Raw genomic sequence first — 20,000 nt, forward strand, 5'->3', positions numbered from 1 at the left:
TAGTATTTTGTCGCTCATCTGAATCAAGATCCACTAGGCCCGGCCTTGAAGACAATACTTTAATTTTGATAGATCATTTGTTTTCCGCTTAACTGGGTGTTTACACCCTGCTATTTTTGCTGATACAAATTTAGGCACCCTATCTAAGGATCACACCGGGACACTATACCAACATAGCCGAAAACTTGGATACCCTATTTAAGGATCGAGAAACCATACCCTATTCCACGGCACGTACCCCCCCCCCCCCCGGGTGAAAACCAGCCTTATTAGGATATTCGAAAGTACGCCAAAACAGAGTGAACGTTCTATTGTGGGGCGCAACATGAATGGTTGGTCTGGTCATCATGAAGAGTTTCAAACTCCGTTTTTTCCGATAAGTGTTAACACCGATTTCGTATATGAAGGGCCAAGGAGAGGGCCGTTGTTATGGCCTGTAACATATGACATGCAAAGCTCATCACCCGGCTTCAATTTCAATGTTTACACAAGAATTCATCCTTGTCATGTAGCTACATGTGCGACCGGAACACAAACTAAAACAAAATTGGCCAGTGCCAATTTTTTAGGTAAAATCAGACCGACTGGAAAAAAAAAATTGTCTCGAGTGCAACTCCCCCCCCCCCTACCCCTCTTACGCAAGTTTTGTTTTCATCAAGACGAGCGAATAAGTTGTGAAAAGTTGTCAACGTAAACGAATCATCGTAAAGTTCAAACCAGCTTCAGCTAACTCTACAGAAAGTGAAAATTGAGGTTCAAAAAAAAACCTCAATTGTTTTTTGAAGCCCTGCGGTAGCTACAACCTTGTGATAGAACAATGCATAAACGCAGAACATGTGATCAGGGGCCCATGAGCTCCTGATGTGATATATTGCATCATATTGCATCATATTGCATCAGATTGCATCATCACGGGTCAAAGCAATGTAACTTTGCCATCGATTTTGGGTTTTCTTTTTTTAGTTTATGAGCGCAAGCTTTCAGCTTCTAAGGTTTATAAGACAAGAGGCCGACCCCCGCGTAACTTATTGCAGAGATGGGCGCCTCTCCTGTCCCGTTGCCCCGTTGCATGCACTCTTGACATCAGCTCCTTCAAATATTTGAAGATATTGCCTAAAAGTTTTTACATGTCTGAGTTATCACCAATACAGAAAATGATTTAATCCAGCTACGTTTTAATTCAATTTCATTCATTGAATGTAAACAATTCGAGGTAAGTCTTCCGCGAGTTTCTAAGCTCAAGGGTCGCATAAGACCTCGCATCGACGACAGAAAGATTGCGTTCCATTTTGGGGCAAAAAGAGTGACCCTATTTTGAGCATTTGAGTGTGAAATTGTTTCGTGACTTATAATGCTTGTTTTTTCACAACGGTTGGAAATCAGTTTGTAAAAAAAATTGTACATTTTGTAATGCCATCTCTCAAAACTTAATCCTTTTGTTTTGTTGGTGGTCTCACCAATGCGTATATGCAGACATTTCCCGCCTAAAATCGGTCGCTACAGGGGTCCAACGCAGAAAGGCAAGAAGCAACAAACTCGTCACTGAAAAGTGGCATTGAGTCAAGAATTACATTATTTGACGGTTTTTTATTGTTCTAAATGTCACTCACTTGAAAGGAAAAGTAGGCCTGTCGTCGGCTGTCCTATTTGATTGGTCATCACCACTTCTGAAGTGCAGGCGAAAAAGCCGTCGCCTGTCGGGCTCAGTCGTGTCGTGACTTCGGGCATAAATATGGGAAGCTCGCACGTGCATGTTGCTCAGTTTTCGCGGCATAGCGAAGCAATACTGATAAGAACGCAAAATGGAAAACGACGGCGAAAAGACGGAAAATCGTGCAGGAGGCGACGGGTTAACGTTGAGAAACGAAATGGACATGGACAAAACGGTGGATAAACTATTACCGGATGAAGAAACCGCCAAACAATCGCAGACAGGGTTCATTGGGTTGCAACGAAAGCTTGGTCTCCTTAGCGGGATCTGTCTCATCATTGGAACCATGATCGGTTCTGGGATCTTCGCATCTCCTCGCTATGTAATGGAAAACAGTGGCTCTGTGGGTCTAACATTAATCGTTTGGTCTTTGAGCGGTCTGTTATCAATGTTTGGAGCGCTGAGCTACGCTGAGTTAGGCACAATGATCCCTTTATCCGGAGCCGAATACGTCTACCTGCTCAAGGCGTTTGGACCTCTGCCGGCGTTTCTCTATTCGTGGACCTCTGTTATCGTCCTGAAGCCTTCACAAGTTGCAATCATCTGTCTGGCGTTTGGAGCTTATGTGATCGAGCCTTTCTTTCCTGGCTGTGGAGACAGAGCGGATTTGCAACCAATCGTAAAACTGTTAGCAGCGCTTGCGATCGGTGAGTACACCTATTTAGGTTTGATTATAAATGCGTTTCTTACATCTGCAAGCCCTCAGAAACTAAAACTTCGTTCGTTTTGGGTTACTGGGTTAGGAGCTCGTGAAAACATTATTGGGACCGAAATTGACAGCTTTTCGCGCGAGTCGTGACCATAGAAATACAACATCTTCAGAAAACAACATAGCGGGTGGTTCGGTTGCTCGGACCCAACCAATACTGACTCTCTTTTTGGATTAACAATAAGTCGTTATGCCCTTTTTTATAATAAATATCGTTAGTCCAGTAGAAATAGCTGCAATCAACGCGGAATTTATCTTTTACCAGAATGTAAACACTGGTAACCAAGGCTGCTGCCTAAGAAAATTTTAAAGGGGCCCTCAGAGCTACACGCTGAGAACTTAGGAGCCCAACATATGAAGTGAAAGGCGTTGCTGTGAAAAATTAAGGCGCCCAGAGCTATTCTTTGGGAGCCCCAGGCTACCGGGCTCCTGTTAGGCAACAGCCTTGGTAACTATCTAAACTAATATGCAAATGTAAATTTTGCAAGCTTTAATGATAACTTAGTGGTGCAGGCCAGGCAAAAATATTTTTTCTGCTTCTCCCAAATTGAAAAAAAATAATAAGAAGAAATAATTTGTCATTATGTCACTGATGGGAATATTTGGATAGGTAAATATAGCTCAGAGATAGCCAGTCTGCTTGATTAAAATGTCTGTTATTACTTGTTTAATTCCTGCTTTGCACTCTGGCCATGACTTCAAGAGGAGAAACAGTATGCTGTAACTTTCTGCAAAGATTTAGAAGGAAGTGTATATCCCACCAATCACATTGCAAGTTCTAATACATGGAAATGGGGATCCAATCCTTCTATGATTTTAAATTTTGTTTTATCTCAAATTTGAAATAAAAGAATGTGATAAATTGAATTACTCTTAAATTCCAAGAGATTAAAGAGATTAAAATCTGTCTGAAAACACATCCGCCAACTCTCAGACATTTCAAATACCACAAGTTTGAACATGCCAAATACCATTAATTTATTGCAGTAAAGCTCCCATGTTTTGCACCAAAAGTACCGTATTTACTTGTGTATAAGTTGACCTTTTACGACCAAAAAATCAGCCCCAAAATCACCCTCGACTTATACACGAGTCATACACAAAGACCTGACCAAGCAGTCCAACAAATTAGCATAATAACTGCCTTTCATCAGTTTTCGGGGGCATTCTTCGTCAACAAAAAAGTGAAATAATAATATACATGAGTTCATCTTATACAGGAGTAAATACGGTAAATCTATGTCAACGACTCCTGTCGTTGCTTATCCCTGGTGCCTTTCAGGTTTTTATAAAGATATTTGAAGATCTTTGCACCATTGTGCAAGGATCATGGCTTCATAAAGATCTTGCTCTCTAAATTATTTAATGCAAACATTTTGTGTACCTTTAAGTCTGCTGTCACTGAGATTGATAGGAAAATAAAGGTTAACCATTGCTCCTCCTCCTGCACTTCTCCCCATACAATGTTAAGTTGTTTCGTGGAGAGGGGAGAGGTAGCTGTTAAAAATTTAATGCATAAAAAGGTTTTTTTGGATGAGGACAAGAATATAAATTTTCTCAACAATTTTGTCCAAGATTGTGGGTTTGTCCATCATGCGGGGCAAAGAGCCAATTGGCTTTCTCCTCTCATAGTTTTCTTAATTTACTCCCTTTTGTTTATTTGGGATATTGATTTTCACACAGTCCATGTGTTGCAAGCTGTAAATTCCATTACTGTTTACTTTTTGTGTACTTTTAATTTTTCATCTGGTCCTTGGCCATGAGTCCCTTTCCTCATTACTTTGATTGTACATCCTTATAAGGACATTTTACTGTCACGCAAGTAAAATGCAGTTAGTGGATCATGACGATATTTTCTGTCACCCTTTTGTGGCGGCTCTGTTTTCAATGTAGTGTTTGTGCTGTCTAGTTGCCAAGGTCAGCAAACACTAAGGATTTATTGTATTCTTGCTTCAAACTTCATGGCTTTGTTGTTGCTAGCAGGCTAGTACGATCCATGACATTGGCGCTTTTTTTCAAAGCTCCATTCATGGCTAAGAGTTGACATGTGTAACTCTAAGTCCGCTTGTAGTACAGCTCTTCCGACTGGCTATGCCAGCAGACATTTGTCCTGCTATAAAAGCATATGAAAACTATTTAGAGGTCACTTATGTTCTGTTGTTCAGTGCAGTTAACACTCAATATATTAGTGTGGTTTACGATTTTGTTTTTTCCTGTGTGGTGCGGTTAAGTCTGTGCAGCGACTTCCCCCAAGCTTGTTGGCTGCGTTGCCTTTTGAATATTGCCGCTTGTCCGATCCAGCATGTGCTATTTGGTATTCAGCTCGTAGTGCTTGAGAGATAAGTGAGCTTCCTTTGTCACACAATCGCCAGAAGTGGCACACAAACATAAGGAACAGAGACATTAACCATTTATTTTAGTTTTTATGCTCAGTATAGATGCCAGTGAATTTTGGTGTTAAATAACTTGAGAAAAAGATTTCATTGTTGATGCAAATATGCATCATTCGGCAATCTTTGAACTGCTTTTTTGACATTGTCATGAGTAGCCGCTGTTCAGGGGTTTCAATAACTTCTGAAATAGCCGTCCATGATAGCCCATTGAAGGCGGCAGTTTGACAAGTTTATGATAGCATTTTTAGTGAAAATCAAGGCAAACTAGCCGGCGGTGTGAGGCAAAGCAGGCGGCTGTATACCGCCGGTAACCGGCTTCTATTGAAACCCCTGACTGTTATACCCTTATCTACTGACAAGCACAAAATATGTATGTCCTCAGCAAAAAATATACCTGTTATTCATATACTTGTTTGGGTTTGTCCATCCAGGAATTTGTGAACCACCAGATAGAACTTTTAGTAAGAAACCCAAACAGACAAATTCATAAGAAAGAAAACAAACACGAAGAGGCTCTGAAAAATGTCAGACTCAATGGTAGTCAGATGCAGGTCAGTTTGCCAAGATATGCAAGGTCAGGGTAGAGCAGATTCCAAACATAAGTATGGCAGAAACTGTTGATTAACAAAAACATTGGAATAGCATAATAGAGAATGTATGAAATGTTAAATATGTAAAATTAAGTATATAGAACGGACCATTTTAAGTGAGAATGAGTGTCACAGTGAGGGGAGCACCTTTGGCAAGTGACAGAGAAGTCCAAAAAAATTCCTAGCTTGAACCTTGGCCATTGATTAAACATTTACTTGTGTAGCATTTTCAGCTTTCTATGGTGAAGTTCACCTACACGTAGAGTCTGTGTGAGTCTATGGGCAACAGAGAAAATTTGGTAGCACCCAACAAAATGACCTTGAAGTAAAAAAGAGAATAAGGAAGTAGGCCTTTTTTCAAGGTCAAATTGTAAGACGGCTCTCAAGTTTCTACATTCCCCATAGAAAAAAACATACATTCAAGTAACGAGCAGACATCAAGTGCAAGTTCATTGGGTCTTGATGTGCACCAAGAATTAAGTTTTCAAGAACATGACAACAGATTTATGTAAAAAAAAAAAACATTTTCAATACATTGGAATCCTTAACTGTATAAAAAGTGCATTTAACCAAATAGTCAAAGATTAGTTTCTTATTAGTCAGTGAGTATCATTGAGCATTTTAGATGTAGGTAAGTTCCCTTTGCACTACATGTACTGTAGTAGAGGCAATCCGACGTACATGTAAATAATATTTAAGTTATATTAGAATACATGAAAGTTAAAAATTTACACAGAAAACGGAGGTAAGATGGAAATTTAGTCTCACCGCAATTTGACTGTGAAAGAAACTTAATCTTTGAATTTTAGGAAGAAAACCAGTGTTGACCGAATGTGAGAATGATGTACAAATATTGAATGAAATGTTGACGATTGAACCCCTTGGCAATTTGGAAAAATCCGAGCCCCAGATGGGATTCAAAGCCACGACCCTCTGTGATCTAGTTGGATGCTCATATGAGTGATAACAAAATCGCGGCAGTCCGACTTGATTATCACAAATCACGGAGATCATGGATTTGAATCCCATTTCATTTAAAATGTGTAAAACCAATACACATTTTAAACTATTTGTTATAATAATAATTAACTATATTTTTGGAATCTTCATCATTCTTTTTTAATCTGTTTTTTGCTACTCATCTACAACTAAACAGCAAACAATCTCAGATGATTTCAGGCTGAAATTGGGTTTTGCCCAAAACATGTAACTTGTTTAATTTCAGCTCATTTCCTGCCTGATTACCAATAGCTGTTGTGAGTAACTGAATAAGACTTTTCTAAGCCTCATTTCTCGTTTCAGGAATCATCCTGTTTGTGAACTGTGCAAGTGTCAAATGGGCCTCCCGGATGCAAATCGTGTTCACAGCTTTTAAAATGGTGGCTATTGTCATGTTGATTATCACTGGAATAGTTCGTCTTGGGCAAGGTAAGACCTTTGCGTGCCACTTTCAATGCACAGATCCCAAAATTGCCTGGGAATAGTTTATTGAAGTCTCAAGTTCACCCAGCTGAGCTTTAAATCACAAGTGCTTCACTAATGAATTAAAGCAGATTATAATATTGTTATGTTGGTTGTTGATGCATGTTGACGAGAGAGCTGAAGAACCAGAGAAACACAAGACCCATTGTTATAGCCTCTTTTTTTCTTTTTCTTTTTTTTTGTTATGCTCATTATTTACAAGACAATTTTTACAATACTAATGATATATACTAACTATACTATTGTTGTAATGTTGTGTGAGGAGAATTCCCCGGAGAAAGCCATTACTACGAAGTCCAAAACCAAATCTCTCTTTCTTTTACAGCTCGTTTAATGTTGGCTTGGAATCACGTTAAAAAAAAAAGAAACATAATTATTACAAAAACTAGCGACACTATAAATCAATTGAAAGATCGATTAATGTAACATAAACGCAAACAAAGCACTACAACATGAAGATGTTGATTGCCAAATGGGATTATCTAGAGATCAACATATCAAGCATCCAAATAGAAGTATCTACAGTACCTCTTTTCTCCAGTTCTTTCTTTTCAGTTGACTATCTAAAGCTTGAACTCTTTGTCACTAAAATTACGCGACTGCGCGTAAGGAAAACTTTGCTCCTTTTGAAATTCTATGTCTTGTGATGTGTGATCATAACGCGGCCAACCGGAAGTCGCGTGAATTAACAGACCAAATTTTGCCTCCACTACTCAACCGGACACTCAAGGGGGCGTTGGCCAGCCAAGCCGCCGTGTAGTTTATTAAGCACTGGAATAGGTACAAAAATATTAATACATCAATTCTAAAATAAAGAGAAAAGTAATGCAGCCGGACACGAAAACCCCTAAAAAAACCAGCAGGTGGAAAAAAGCGGGGAACGTGTATCACCGACCAAGGCAGTGGTGCGACCCTCGGGATTCTAGGGAATTCTAATTGAAATACACTACTTACAATGTAAATAAACGCTATCACACATACTCACGGCCTGCTCCCGTTCTGGCCTTGTAGCTCAGTCGGTAGAGCGGCGGTGATCTAATCCGAAGGTCGTGGGTTCAAATCCCACCCTGGTCAGAGTTTTTCTCTGTCCTTGTGTGGGCCCAATTCCAATACTAGGGTTGATCTCTGATGGAATAATTGGGCATAAAAACGTCACAGTAGTGTTAGGCCTCACTCGAACTTGGAATCATTAACCACAAAATGCTACTGAAGGACAACAGCTAATGATTATCTAAACGCTATCATATACCGCCTAACGAAGGCATTAAACTCTAATTCAGCTCGATAGGACAGAAAAACCAAACAGGACTTGTGCACGCGGCAAAGGCTAACCGTAGAATGCCTCACTCGCTAAACGATCGCCAAATACCAAACCACCATCACGTGGCACTCCAAGAGCCTGCCGCTCACAACCAGGCCTCTGATACGTGACGGCAAAATATCAATTGATGCTAATCGGGATTGTCAGAAATAACATAAAATGCAATCAATCACATGGCTCCCCTAAATTTTAATTACAGTTTTTATTACTGAACAAAACCTAAGCTCAAATGAACTTAATCAATGCACAAAAAGAAAACACACTTCATTTAAATTGTTGAGCAAAATTACAGTGCAACGTGCCTTAGCGTGGCCACTGAACAATCTTTCACATTTGACAATACGTGTGAATACGTCAACTCAACAACCCATGCAACGGTTTTCAACTTACAACTGTGCGAACTTTGCAAGGAGGAGTGACTGTCAAACAAATTCACACAAACGTTGCTGGACATTTGTGGATGGGTCTAACCAAATAATCCAGTGGTTTTCCTCGTTGGCCGATGCTGCCCAAAGAATCGGAGTCAACTGCAATTCTGATCTTCCTCTGGCTAATCCGTCGTCATCTGGATAACTCTGGCTAGTTTCCAGCCATTCCTTGGTGTGTCTACATCTTGGAGGATCATCCAGTTTCTAGGTTTCTTGGGGGAGGGGGGGGGGGGGGGGGGGGGGGGGCAGCTCATTTCTGTCGCCTTTGCAGGCCCTGCATATAACTGGATTTCCAGTGTTGCCAAAACTGTTCCGCAAGATGCTGCACTCGACGTCATCGTTTTCTTGAATAGACGTGAACCTATTGGAAAATTCCTGGAGGTTCACGGACTACAGAAGACTTCATTGTAAGGAGATGATTAATTTTGGTGTCAACACACCTGCTGAGCCGGAATCGGTAAGATGATCAGTTGTGAGTGGGCGTAAAGATTCGTCATCGAGTTGTCTTCTGTCCGTGTTTCTGCAATAGCGTTGATTGCACACATCGTACCCGTTCGAATTTGTCTTTTCCCACATGCTACCCATGTGGTTGGTATGTTCTACATTCATCTTCCAATTTATCCAGTCGCAGCATTCCTTCAATAGCTCTCTTTGAATCTTGTCCTGTTTCATTTCCGACAGGGCAGCTTCTAGCTCATTCTTGGCATAGGTAAGGTGTGTACCCCGATCTGAGCGGAGTTGTAAGACTGGCCCACAGCGACCGACAATGCGGCGGTAAGCGTTCAGGAATGAATCTGTGGTCAGAGACCCTGCAGTTTCCACGTGAATAGCCCCTGAAGACATGCAAGTGAATAGCACTCCATAGCGTTTCAGCTCCTTCCTTCCTTCTTTAATCGACTGCGTTGCAAGTGAACGGTGGCGCTTGTTCAAATCAGTCGGCTGGAGGATCGGACATCTTTTGTTGTTGTTGTTGTTGTTGCGCTCGTCTCAGCTTCTCACACGTGATGCATCTGGCTACACGTTGCCCCGCTGTGGATGCACGAATCTCTGCATGGGTTCTAGACCGATCTTGATGGGCTGATCGCTGATGAAAGTGGCAAATTATCAAATCTGTCACACGGGCTTTCTTCGGTAGTATTATTGGATGCTTTACTTCGGATCCAAGCGATAAAGAGCACTTGATTTCTTTAGTATGTGCCTTGGCGGGGTCGTCCTTAGTAGGTCAATTTTCTCTCCAAACTCTTTGCGCAGAACCACCTTGACTACCACTGAGTTTCTCAGACCTTTGTAGATCTTCAACGCTCGCCAGTACCCCTTCTTCCTATAGCATTTCCTGGCCCTGTCATTTTATCGCCTTTGCGCTTTGATTCTCTTGTACCACTCGTGTGGCACCGTCCGTGCCATTCTGCTTGTGTTGCTTCATTCTTTGTATGAAAATAAGACACAAGACGATGACCTTCTTTGCTCGGTGCTAGCCAGAAAAGCGTTCAACATGTTCCAATAGGACTGAGCGTTTTTCGACTTTAGATACTAAAATTGCTGCCTTTTTTACATCGGGGTTTTCTGGGGAGATTGGTACATCTAAAACCGTGACGGGCTTGCTGATGAATGGCTTCTATAAGACCTCCGGCCCATTCCACCATCTTGTGCTACTAATTAGCTCCTGTGCTGTAAGCCCTCTCGATGCGTCATCAGCTGGATTGTCTTTTGTCTCCACGTAGTTCCACTTGTCGAGAGAAGTACGGTCACGAATCAGTTGTACGCGGTTAGCGACGAATGTATGGAAACGTCTGGCTTCGTTCGCCATGTACGTAAGAACTACTTTGCTGTCGGTCCAAAAGACTTAAGGCATGCAGGGATTGCTTTTATTCTTTCTGCATAAAGGCACTGATTTTCGTTGATACCACATGCAGCGGCAGCAAGCTCCAACCTTGGTACGGTGACGGACTTCAAAGGATCGGAGTGACTCCAGACTTGGCCGTATCTGGAGAGCAGTGAACTTCGTTACGTACATTGACCATTCGCAGATAAGAACACTGGCCATAACCTGCGACGGTTATTTCCCTTTCGTAAACGGTCGTTGCCATTTCTCAGAACGGTCGTTGCCATTTGAAACGGTCGATGCCATTTTTTAGCTCTGAATTACACTCATTAGGTCTAAGAACTCAAAAGGTTGCGGTTACTGGGAGTTGTGTCTCGCTGGTAATATGAGTTAGGGTTCGGGTTAGGGTTCTGTTTAGGGTGAGGGCTATAAGAACCCGAGTTCGAGTCTTGAAAATTTCGGACTCTTTTTTTCCTCAAGTTTTTCTTTTATAAATGTTTTTTTTTCCTTTTTTGTCTTAATTTTTGTTAATGTTTTTTCTTAGTTTGTTTCTTTTAATTTTCTTTGAAGTGAAGTGTGTAGTCGACCGTTATAAATGGCATCGACCGTTCTGAGAAATGGCAACGACCGTTTCAAATGGCAACGACCGTTTACGAAAGGGAAATTTGCACCTGCGACACCAGCATCGGAGAAACTATGAAGCTCATGCAATTCTCCGGTTTGTGACCGCGCCGTATTTTCAATTCTGCTAAACTGTGTATTTCGCTCCTCTACATTTCCCATTGTGGTCTAATTGCACCAGGTACTGGTTCATCCCAATCTGCTTTCCCCTTGCATAGCTCTTGCGCGATCCTTTTTCCTGTCAGCAGAAACGGGGCCACTCAGCCAAGTGGGTCATAGACTGAACCGACTGAAGGTAAGATCCCTATTCTGGTTAAAGGTCTGTCTTTCAATTCCACACAAAACTGGAGGTGATCTGATTCTACACACTACTGCACCCCTGACGCTGTATCAATGGCAAGGGGATCTTTCGTCTTGGCTCGTTGATCCTTGGGTATGCATTCTACCACGTCTTTGTCATTGGACGCAAACGTATGGAGATGGAAGCCTCCTTTGGGACGTAAGTTCTTCGTATTCTGTATAAAGCTATAGCTTGTGAGGCTGAAGAAACGGACTTGGGACTACGTAGAAATCGTGTCTCACAAAATCTGCTTCCCCGGTGCCAAACTCAAAGTCATGCATCTGCCGTTCTTTTCAGTGCAAAAATGGCACAATCGGGGGACAAGACTGCTCCAAGTAAATGTACTTTTATTCTGACTTCCACCCGTTACCTCTCTGTATTAGCTTCCTCCCACTAGAAAAATCTCAGGAAGGTTCTGTATTCAGGGCTTACGTACACTTGACCTCTTAGATGGAAGCGACTGGCTCCTTCCAAAAGCGGCAGAGAACTCCTAAGGTTGTTGGTGAGGTCAGGTCTGTTGAGGGACTTGCCTTTAAACTTTGCACTATACAATCATTACGCTAACTATTTACAGAAAAAGATAAAGCGAATTAAAAAAAAAAAAAGAAAAAAGACACGAATTGTTTCGCCGTTCAAATATATATGGCTTTCAGATATAAACAGTCGTCATATCTATATCCTCTACGTGCTCAATATGAACTCACACAATGACCAGCTCATTCTCAGATGACGTGATAGCTCAACTGGAAGAGCACTGCACCAGTATCGCAGAGGTTAGCGCTGGAGTAACGTTTAAGCCTGAGTTTTTCAGGCTTTCCTGTCTTCACTGCTCAAGAAACGTTAATTGACAACTGCGATGATCAACATCTTAACTTGAGTTACAATTAAGCACAACAAAATATCGCCTATTTTTTTCAAGAGCAGATTTAAAGTGTTGTTGTTTGAGCAGATGTAGCTTTCTGTTTCAAATTTAGTTTGAATCCTTATCCGTAACATAGTACGGCTTGGAAGTAACTGAGATCTTCTGCAATCCTACAGATATACTTTGGTTATCAAAAACCAGTAATTCAGCAAGGGGCATTCTAAAGATACACCGGTGGTATCTATAACTTTTGATAGCTGGTGATGTCCATCAGCGATTGGCTCATTTTGAAATTGTGTGACGTGTACATATTTGGCATGTTCATTTTTTTTTTGGAGGGGATTTTTTTGGGGTGAAAAACAGGAAAAGACTCTTTCAATCGATTAGCTTTTTTTTGCAAAAGATGATCGTATTTTCCCATCAAGCCCATTATCTATTCGGCTCCACAAAAGTTTTCAAAGTTTTCATCTTTCGTCCTTCTTTCTCTCTTCATTCTGTGCAGGATATACGGAGAGTTTTGAAAACTCGTTTGATGGGACAACAAGCCGAATTGGCATAGTTGCATTTGCCTTCTTTAATGGTTTGTGGTCTTACGATGGATGGTAAGTTGAGTTGTTGGATCTTTACTTGATTGAAATGGTCACATTTTTGACTCTAGACTCACTCGTTATTGACGTTAAGTTAGAAAGTAAGGGGTTGCAAAGAAGCTCGACGAATCAAGGTTGTTACCAGAATTGAATCTATGAAGTTGTTATTACGCTATCCAACTTTTATCAGCAAAGTTAAAGAGACCACGAGGCTCATTGTGATCGACTTGAGCCGTTCTAAATAAGGTTGAGTATGTGATTGCACTGCACACAGTCACTCTCAAAGCTTAACTAACTTATTAGTTATCAATCAAACTTGGAGGTGGTTAATGGCAAGTAGGTGTTAGTGAGTCGCTTAATTTGCATTACTTGTTTGCAGGAACAATCTGAATTATGTTACTGAAGAACTTAAGAATCCTCACCGGTAAGAACATTTTGTACCGCGTTCGGAGCACTTGTGGTTTCAGGCAATATAATGAAAATTAGGTTTTGACACCTTCAGTGAAATCTAACCTTACCAATGTTCGCAACGCGTCCTCTTCTTCCTGTCAAATACAAAGACGGCGAAAACCGAAAGCGCATCCAAAATCGAGTCGCTCTGGTTGAGAGAGAGATTTGGATTTAATACACTCATGTCTGGAGAGCGCATTTTCAACTCTTAAAATTATGTTTTTTTAAGTCGGCCTTATAGCCATTTATCAGGGAAATTTGTTATATTGTGGAGCAATAAATTGTGGCCGATAACCTAACAGCACTGTTTTAGAGCAACATACACGAGTTAACAGCAAGAGGAATTATCTGCGATCACACAATAGAGTAGAAACCCCGGCCAAAGGGGCTTAATAACCCTAACCCTAACGATAGATCACAAGCACGTGGCTAATTACCATATTCGACTACGACGACGACGAAACTCAGCCCGATTTATAACGTGGCTTTGCCATCCTTCCTACGGGCGCATTACACCTTAAACATCTATAGTTGCCATGAGGTCACTAGGAACTTTCTTTTCTTTTCTTTTCTTTCTTTTCTTTCTTTTAGAACTTTGCCGTTGTCTATTATGATTGGTATTCCACTTGTGACAGTTTGTTATGTGTTGGTGAATATCGCGTATCTGGCTGTTTTGACGCCTGCGGAAATCGAGGTCTCTAGTGCTGTCGCTGTGGTAGGTAAAAACCAAAGTCATTGTTTGTTTTGTTGGTGTAGAATGAAGCTGATGAAGTTTCCGCGTCGTTAGGCACTTCAAGGGGTTTCGACGGTAACTCCTTGGCATTGTCCTTAACTAACTTTTCCGCGTTGACAACTAGAAGAACCGTCCACCAAAATCCCTCGCGACACTTCCTGGGGATCTTACACAATACAAAAACTGGCAGCTCATAGCAACAACCAGGAGCCATAATCAGGGAATATGGCTGCTGCAACAACCTAATCTTCCCAGAATTCGCTATTTGCCCCATTCCATAATGCAATACGTTTTGGGGGGTCACTTTATTCTCATTTATTATCATTATGAAGTGCGTTCGTGGGGACGAAATTTGGGTTTTGGAATACTTAGACTAGTGAAAATACCAGAAAGAAATTTGGGTTTTGGAATACTTAGACTGGTGAAAATGCCAGAAAGGTGATGGATTTATGAGAGTAAGGCATTTTGAAACAAGCCATAATAGTCGTCTGGGAAGAAATGGAAAATAATGCGTATAAGAAATATTCAAAGGATAAAGAAAGAGTATTTGGTAATTTAAAAGTGCCTTATTTTCTTGTAAAGAATAGGTTGCAATAGCCCTTTTCACGGTTAGTTTTCTCATTTGCATTACAATGTAATCTAACGTGAATGCGAGGCAATTTCGGGTTAAAACTACAAAATAGCCCGAAATTGCCTCACATACATGCTAGATTATATTGTAATACAAATGAGAAAACCTAACCGTGAAAAGGGCTATTGGATGGACAGTCGAAAACGATGACGTCATGCTTAGCGTGCGTATATCGAGTTTTGAATGCACGTGGGAAGTTTAGAGAATTAGGTAGGACCAGCGCGCGCACTAATTATAAATTGTTTTGGTAATAATGAATGTTTTCTGGGAGAGTGGCAACGAATCAGCGGGATGTCCGTGCTGTTGAGTTTGGTAGACAAATCAGTCACAGAGAATCAGACTATTTTATGAAAATACCGTCATTTTGCTTGAGAAGCATGTCAAATGTGATTTACGAAAGGAAAGTGCTTTGTTATAACTGACAGCTACTTATCTAAGCAAAACGTGAACGATGAAATGGAACTGAGTAAGAATGTTTAAAAAAGGTCAACCTTGAAACCACAGGAGACCCATACATGCATACATTTAATAATCACAGAAGTCTTGAGACTCCTTTCGTCGAACGCAACAATACAAGTTATTTGCTCTGAACCCCTTGCATGTTAAGTAACTTCTCGTTCTTTAAAGCTTTAATTTTCTAAGTGTTTTTTTTTTTAATGCCTGCCTCTTTAGACCTTGGCTGGTCGTCTTTACGGAGTGATGGCGTGGGTTATTCCAATATTCGTTGCCTCGTCAACCTTCGGAGCGGCAAATGGATCCGCTTTTAGTGGCGGAAGGTTGGTGTAAATCCCTCATAGGACGAGTTTCAATTAACTATTCTTAAAAAATAGGATTCAATCAGTTGAATCAGTTGAATCAGTTGAATTACGCTGGGTAATATCAATAGGTAGGCAGACAACACTCGAAGAACACAATCTGAGGTCACGTCAAGTAGTCTTCACTCCAGCGCGGGAAATTGCGCAGACTCAAGTTTCAGATTTCAAATTTCAATTCAAATTTCCCACTCATAATAGAACTTTTTCCCTTCCGTGCGAAAAACACAGCTGATCAGTCCCGCGAAAAGAGCAAAGTGAATGTGTTACGTCACAGTAGCACTTTATGACGCATAGGGCGCTAAAATATGTTCCCGGTTTTTTTTTCTGTAATTAGACTCATGGATGCGTTTGCATAATAATTTATTAAACATTTTGAAAATTCGTCTGTCTCCAGTAAACGTCGTTGTTCCTTCGTACCCACTAGCCATCTTATGTGTAGAAACCAACCTTACTACAGAAGATGAAGTTCTAAAAAGGCCTCTGAAAAATACTGTGAAAAAAGGCCGTTGGGTTTGACGCTGGGTGGAGCGTTAGACGGCTTTTACTAATATTGGGAATAAGAAAATGTTTTTTTTTTCTTGGCAAAGGCTATTTGGCAACAATCGCCCCAACTCCGCCTTTTTGCTGCGAACATAGAGGGCTTTAATTAACAGTGTTTTAATTTGTGTAGACTGGTGTTTGCAGCCGCCCGCGAAGGACATTTACCTAAGTTCCTGGCCATGATTCACACCAAGAGGCATACACCACTTCCCGCCATACTGTTTACGGTGAGTCACAGAGCTTATTTTGAGGGCTTTTCTTTGCGATTGAGCTATGATTACTGAAGTCAGCTTTCAGCTTTGTGACTTGTTTAACTGGTTGTATGAAAAGATGTATTTTCTCAATGGTGACATACGCATACCCGGAACAAAATCAGAGAGCTCCTTTACAGGAGTCGAATACAACCTTACAATTACTAGTTCAAATGATCTATCACTGAACTATTGGAGACTCGAGGGAAATGTACCGATGATGCACGCCGCACGTGCAGCACGATTATTCAATTTTTTCTCTTTCAGCCAGTAATGAACACTTATTGACTGGTCCCTCGGGAAACAGTTCATTTTGTTTCCCGAGAATCTCAATGTTTACCCGAGGGAAACGTTGAAATTCTCGGGAAACAAAATGAACTGTTTCCCGAGGGACCAGTCATTAAGTGATTTGTTATATAGCACAAAATAAAAACGTTCAACGGCAACAGCAACGGCGGTCGTCGGTCAACATTCGCGGGTGACAGTGCACTGTTACCCTCTGACGTCATAGATTTTGCACCGTTGCCCGCTCAGAGACTTTTGGCGGGAAACAGTTTTATTGTTAGATGTCATGTGACCTCGAAGTAACTAATGAGAGCGCGTGCTACTGGGGAAAAAATTCAACTATATAACAATCATTATTATATCTCTCAGATAGTACGCGCGCTGTAATTGGCTAAATTAGCGGGCCGTATTCTACAGTACGGCCCGCTGTACAGCCCGCTAAATTTAAAATTTCGACAAAACATCATCTAGCGAGTTTTTCATGTCATTTCTGTTGCATAAACTTGTACTGAAAACTGTTTGAATCTTGCAAGCAACTATTTCAAACTTAACAGCGAAGAAGATTTAGTTTTTGGGATTTTGGCACGGCATTCTTTGTGGCAGTTGAACCTTCCGCTTCACTTTGACTAGTTTCCTTGCCCGCGCGCCGGTTAACCTCAGAGATATAATAAATATCTTACTAACCTCGTTTTCTCGGTCCGCACTGTAAGTTACGGATCCTCGTTAAATCAACGGGAAAAAACTCGGTCCGTAACTTACAGTACGGACCTCGAACTCGGTTAGTAAGAGGTATGTATTATTGCCTTCTGGCGTTCCTGTAACCGTCGCCGTTTCTTTTGAGAGTAGACGAAATGACGACGGCTACGGCCTAACCCTAACCCCAACAACAACATGAAATCACCAAATTTGAAGGTTTTAATTGAGCGCACAAATGCGAACCTTTCATTCTACACTTTTACTCTGAAACCGCTCGTATAAATTTAGTTTTAGGATAATTCGCCCACATTGTATGAAGTGAACGAGATGAAATAACCATTGTGTGAACATAAGCTTACAGTGAGTTTCTTTTTCGATTTGCCCAGAGTGTCATTGCTTGGATTATGCTGGTGCCAGAATCGAGTAGTTTCGAGACGCTTCTCAATTACTTCAGTTTTGCGGCCTGGGTGTTTTACGGCGTGACTGTATCAGCTCTCATTTGGCTCCGCTTCAAGAAACCTGACATGGAGCGACCATATAAAGTGAGTCATCTGACTAGGTTGTCAAGCTAGTCCTTGTTTAGCCGCGGAAGAATGGAACGACTGCTTTTAGCTAGACAGGTTCGGAAACGAGGCTCATTTAGCAAGGTAGGAAGTGATAGCAAGGGCTTACACTTTCTACGTAAGCACAAGCAGCATCGCAAATCACTAGCGTCTAAATCGTACATACCTTTTGTAGGAGAAAAGGCATCAATTAACGACAAGAAATGCGTCTTTGTATTTGGCTTGTGCTGATGTGTGCGTTGTTAGTGTAAACCAGCCCCGAGTAGTGTACGTTATGAGGCTGAAGAAGTTTTCTCCTGTTTCTTAACAAGGATGTTAGGGAAAGAGAAAAGGGCTGAACTGCTGGTTACCAGCAATGCAAAGAAGCTTTAATTCTGCCTGGTCTGCACTCCTAATTCCTGCCGAAAATACAGACTCCGGCGTAGAAAAACCAACGCGTCTGCCTTTGTGAAAACATTCCTTCAGTCATACAAGGAGATTCAATGAGAAGTGGCCTATAGAATGAGAATTGCTGGCCGACGCATATGTAGAAACGGGCAGATTTCAAACGCAAAACAAGTAGTATCGGAAGCTACCATCAGGGAGCCCTCTGATTTGAAAAACGCGAGGAGCACGTTCACTTACATTTTTCCAGATAGTACAAGAAAAAGGCAGTGCTAGAAAAGGTGAAAAATAGTCCGACAGCAAGGAAGAACTAGGGAGAATGAGTAGTGGGTTTTAGCTAAAAGCAGGTTTGTCATGAAAATGAGTTAGTGACTCAGTCAGAAAGTGTTAAGAAACTGCTCGCCAGATATGTCAACAGATGGATTCCCAATTCTGATATCTAACACGAAGTGTCCCCTTATTCTAGGCATTTTGCTTCCTGTTTCTACAATAAGGCTAATTGTCAGGGTTCTCGTCATATTTCGGTAGGTTAAGTACAGCTGAGAAAGCGGAATTTGGGGAACGCTTCTTAACGATAATTGTCAGCATTCTCAGACGCAAGAGTGTTTTTAACGTTGACAGAAGTGCGATGGGACACTTCTTCGCGCTTATATACGTGTATTTCTGGACACGAGTGCAGACTGCCCCAACTGTTTTTGATCAGCGGACGGCAACCGGAAGTGAGATGTTTTCCCTTTTAATTTGTCTTGTCTGTTCACTACCGCCATTATATTTCTTTCCTCCATTAGCGATGATTAGGTTAAAAATCTGGGAGACACTACTTATCCTGGCTTGCGAAATGTTCATTTCCGGTTACCGTCCGCGGCTCAAAAACGTTGCGTGCGTAAACTCTCTATTATCTGTTTTTCCACATCAGGTTCCAATAGTCGTTCCAATCCTTGTCGTGCTGGCGTCGATATACTTGGTAATAGCACCGTTCTACGAAGAACCGCTGGGATCTCTCTTCTTTCTTCTTTTTATTTTGGCTGGTGTTCCTTTCTACTTGGTGTTTGTGCAATTCAGCCACATCGTACCGACATGTTTCTTCGTTGGAATTGGTATGTGGAAACCTCTTCGTTCTTCTTTATATAGAATTCACCAGATACTCGTTTATCGGTTTGTAGTAGAGTGGTTTGTTTAATTGTATGTCACGGTAATTTGGGCTTATTCGCAGAAACAGCTCAAGTTTGGAACTAGAAAATGGTAAAATAGAGTTCTTTTACAACATCTTAAACTAAATGAGTCGTAGCAAAAAGGCTTTTCTTCAGGCGAGTAAATGTAAAATTCAAGAATGACTGGTCGATGTTTTTTCAAGATTACCCAAATGCAGTCCATTTTAATCTTGGCCTTTTTTTGTCCATCCACTCATCTTAATGCCGGGCTATGGTCTACTTTTTGTGTTTTGGTTATGGTAGGGTTCCATCATAGTTTGTGGGCGTTTCGCCTGACGTAAAATTTCTGAAAAACTAACGTTTACAGCGGCCTCATTAAGTCCGTGAAATCAAAAGGGAAGCAGTTTTTTCGGCCAATCACATAAGAGGTTGACAACTGCGGAATGAGCCAATTATAACGTAGAACAAACACGTACAGCAATTTCTTTGCGAAATTATGCAAAACAGAGATTGCTTTTGACACTCTAATTAAAAACATTTTTTCACTATCTCGTTCGCCTAAGCGTTTTCGAATACTTCCTATCCATTCCTCAAGAACTATTAGCCTGATTTATGCGGCAATTTACGTTTCGCCC

At 41.2% G+C, this 20,000-nt stretch overlaps 1 protein-coding gene across 1 annotated transcript in view; it reads left to right on the forward strand.

Moving 5' to 3' along the window:
- The first annotated feature begins 1,032 nt into the window (after positions 1–1,032).
- The window catches only part of LOC137995341 (b(0,+)-type amino acid transporter 1-like), a 22,226-nt gene continuing 3,258 nt past the window's right edge, over positions 1,033–20,000 (forward strand). Inside the window, exons 1-9 of the mRNA XM_068840914.1 lie at positions 1,033–2,358; positions 6,706–6,831; positions 12,782–12,881; positions 13,246–13,290; positions 13,908–14,031; positions 15,353–15,456; positions 16,166–16,262; positions 17,654–17,809; positions 19,131–19,311. Of these exons, the coding sequence (XP_068697015.1) occupies positions 1,803–2,358; positions 6,706–6,831; positions 12,782–12,881; positions 13,246–13,290; positions 13,908–14,031; positions 15,353–15,456; positions 16,166–16,262; positions 17,654–17,809; positions 19,131–19,311 (1,489 nt within the window). The 5' untranslated portion in view covers positions 1,033–1,802. The remainder of the gene's footprint in view (positions 2,359–6,705; positions 6,832–12,781; positions 12,882–13,245; positions 13,291–13,907; positions 14,032–15,352; positions 15,457–16,165; positions 16,263–17,653; positions 17,810–19,130; positions 19,312–20,000) is intronic.

This window comes from Montipora foliosa, chromosome 1, assembly GCF_036669935.1.
Source record: "Montipora foliosa isolate CH-2021 chromosome 1, ASM3666993v2, whole genome shotgun sequence".
NCBI classification, from domain to species: Eukaryota; Metazoa; Cnidaria; class Anthozoa; order Scleractinia; family Acroporidae; genus Montipora; species Montipora foliosa.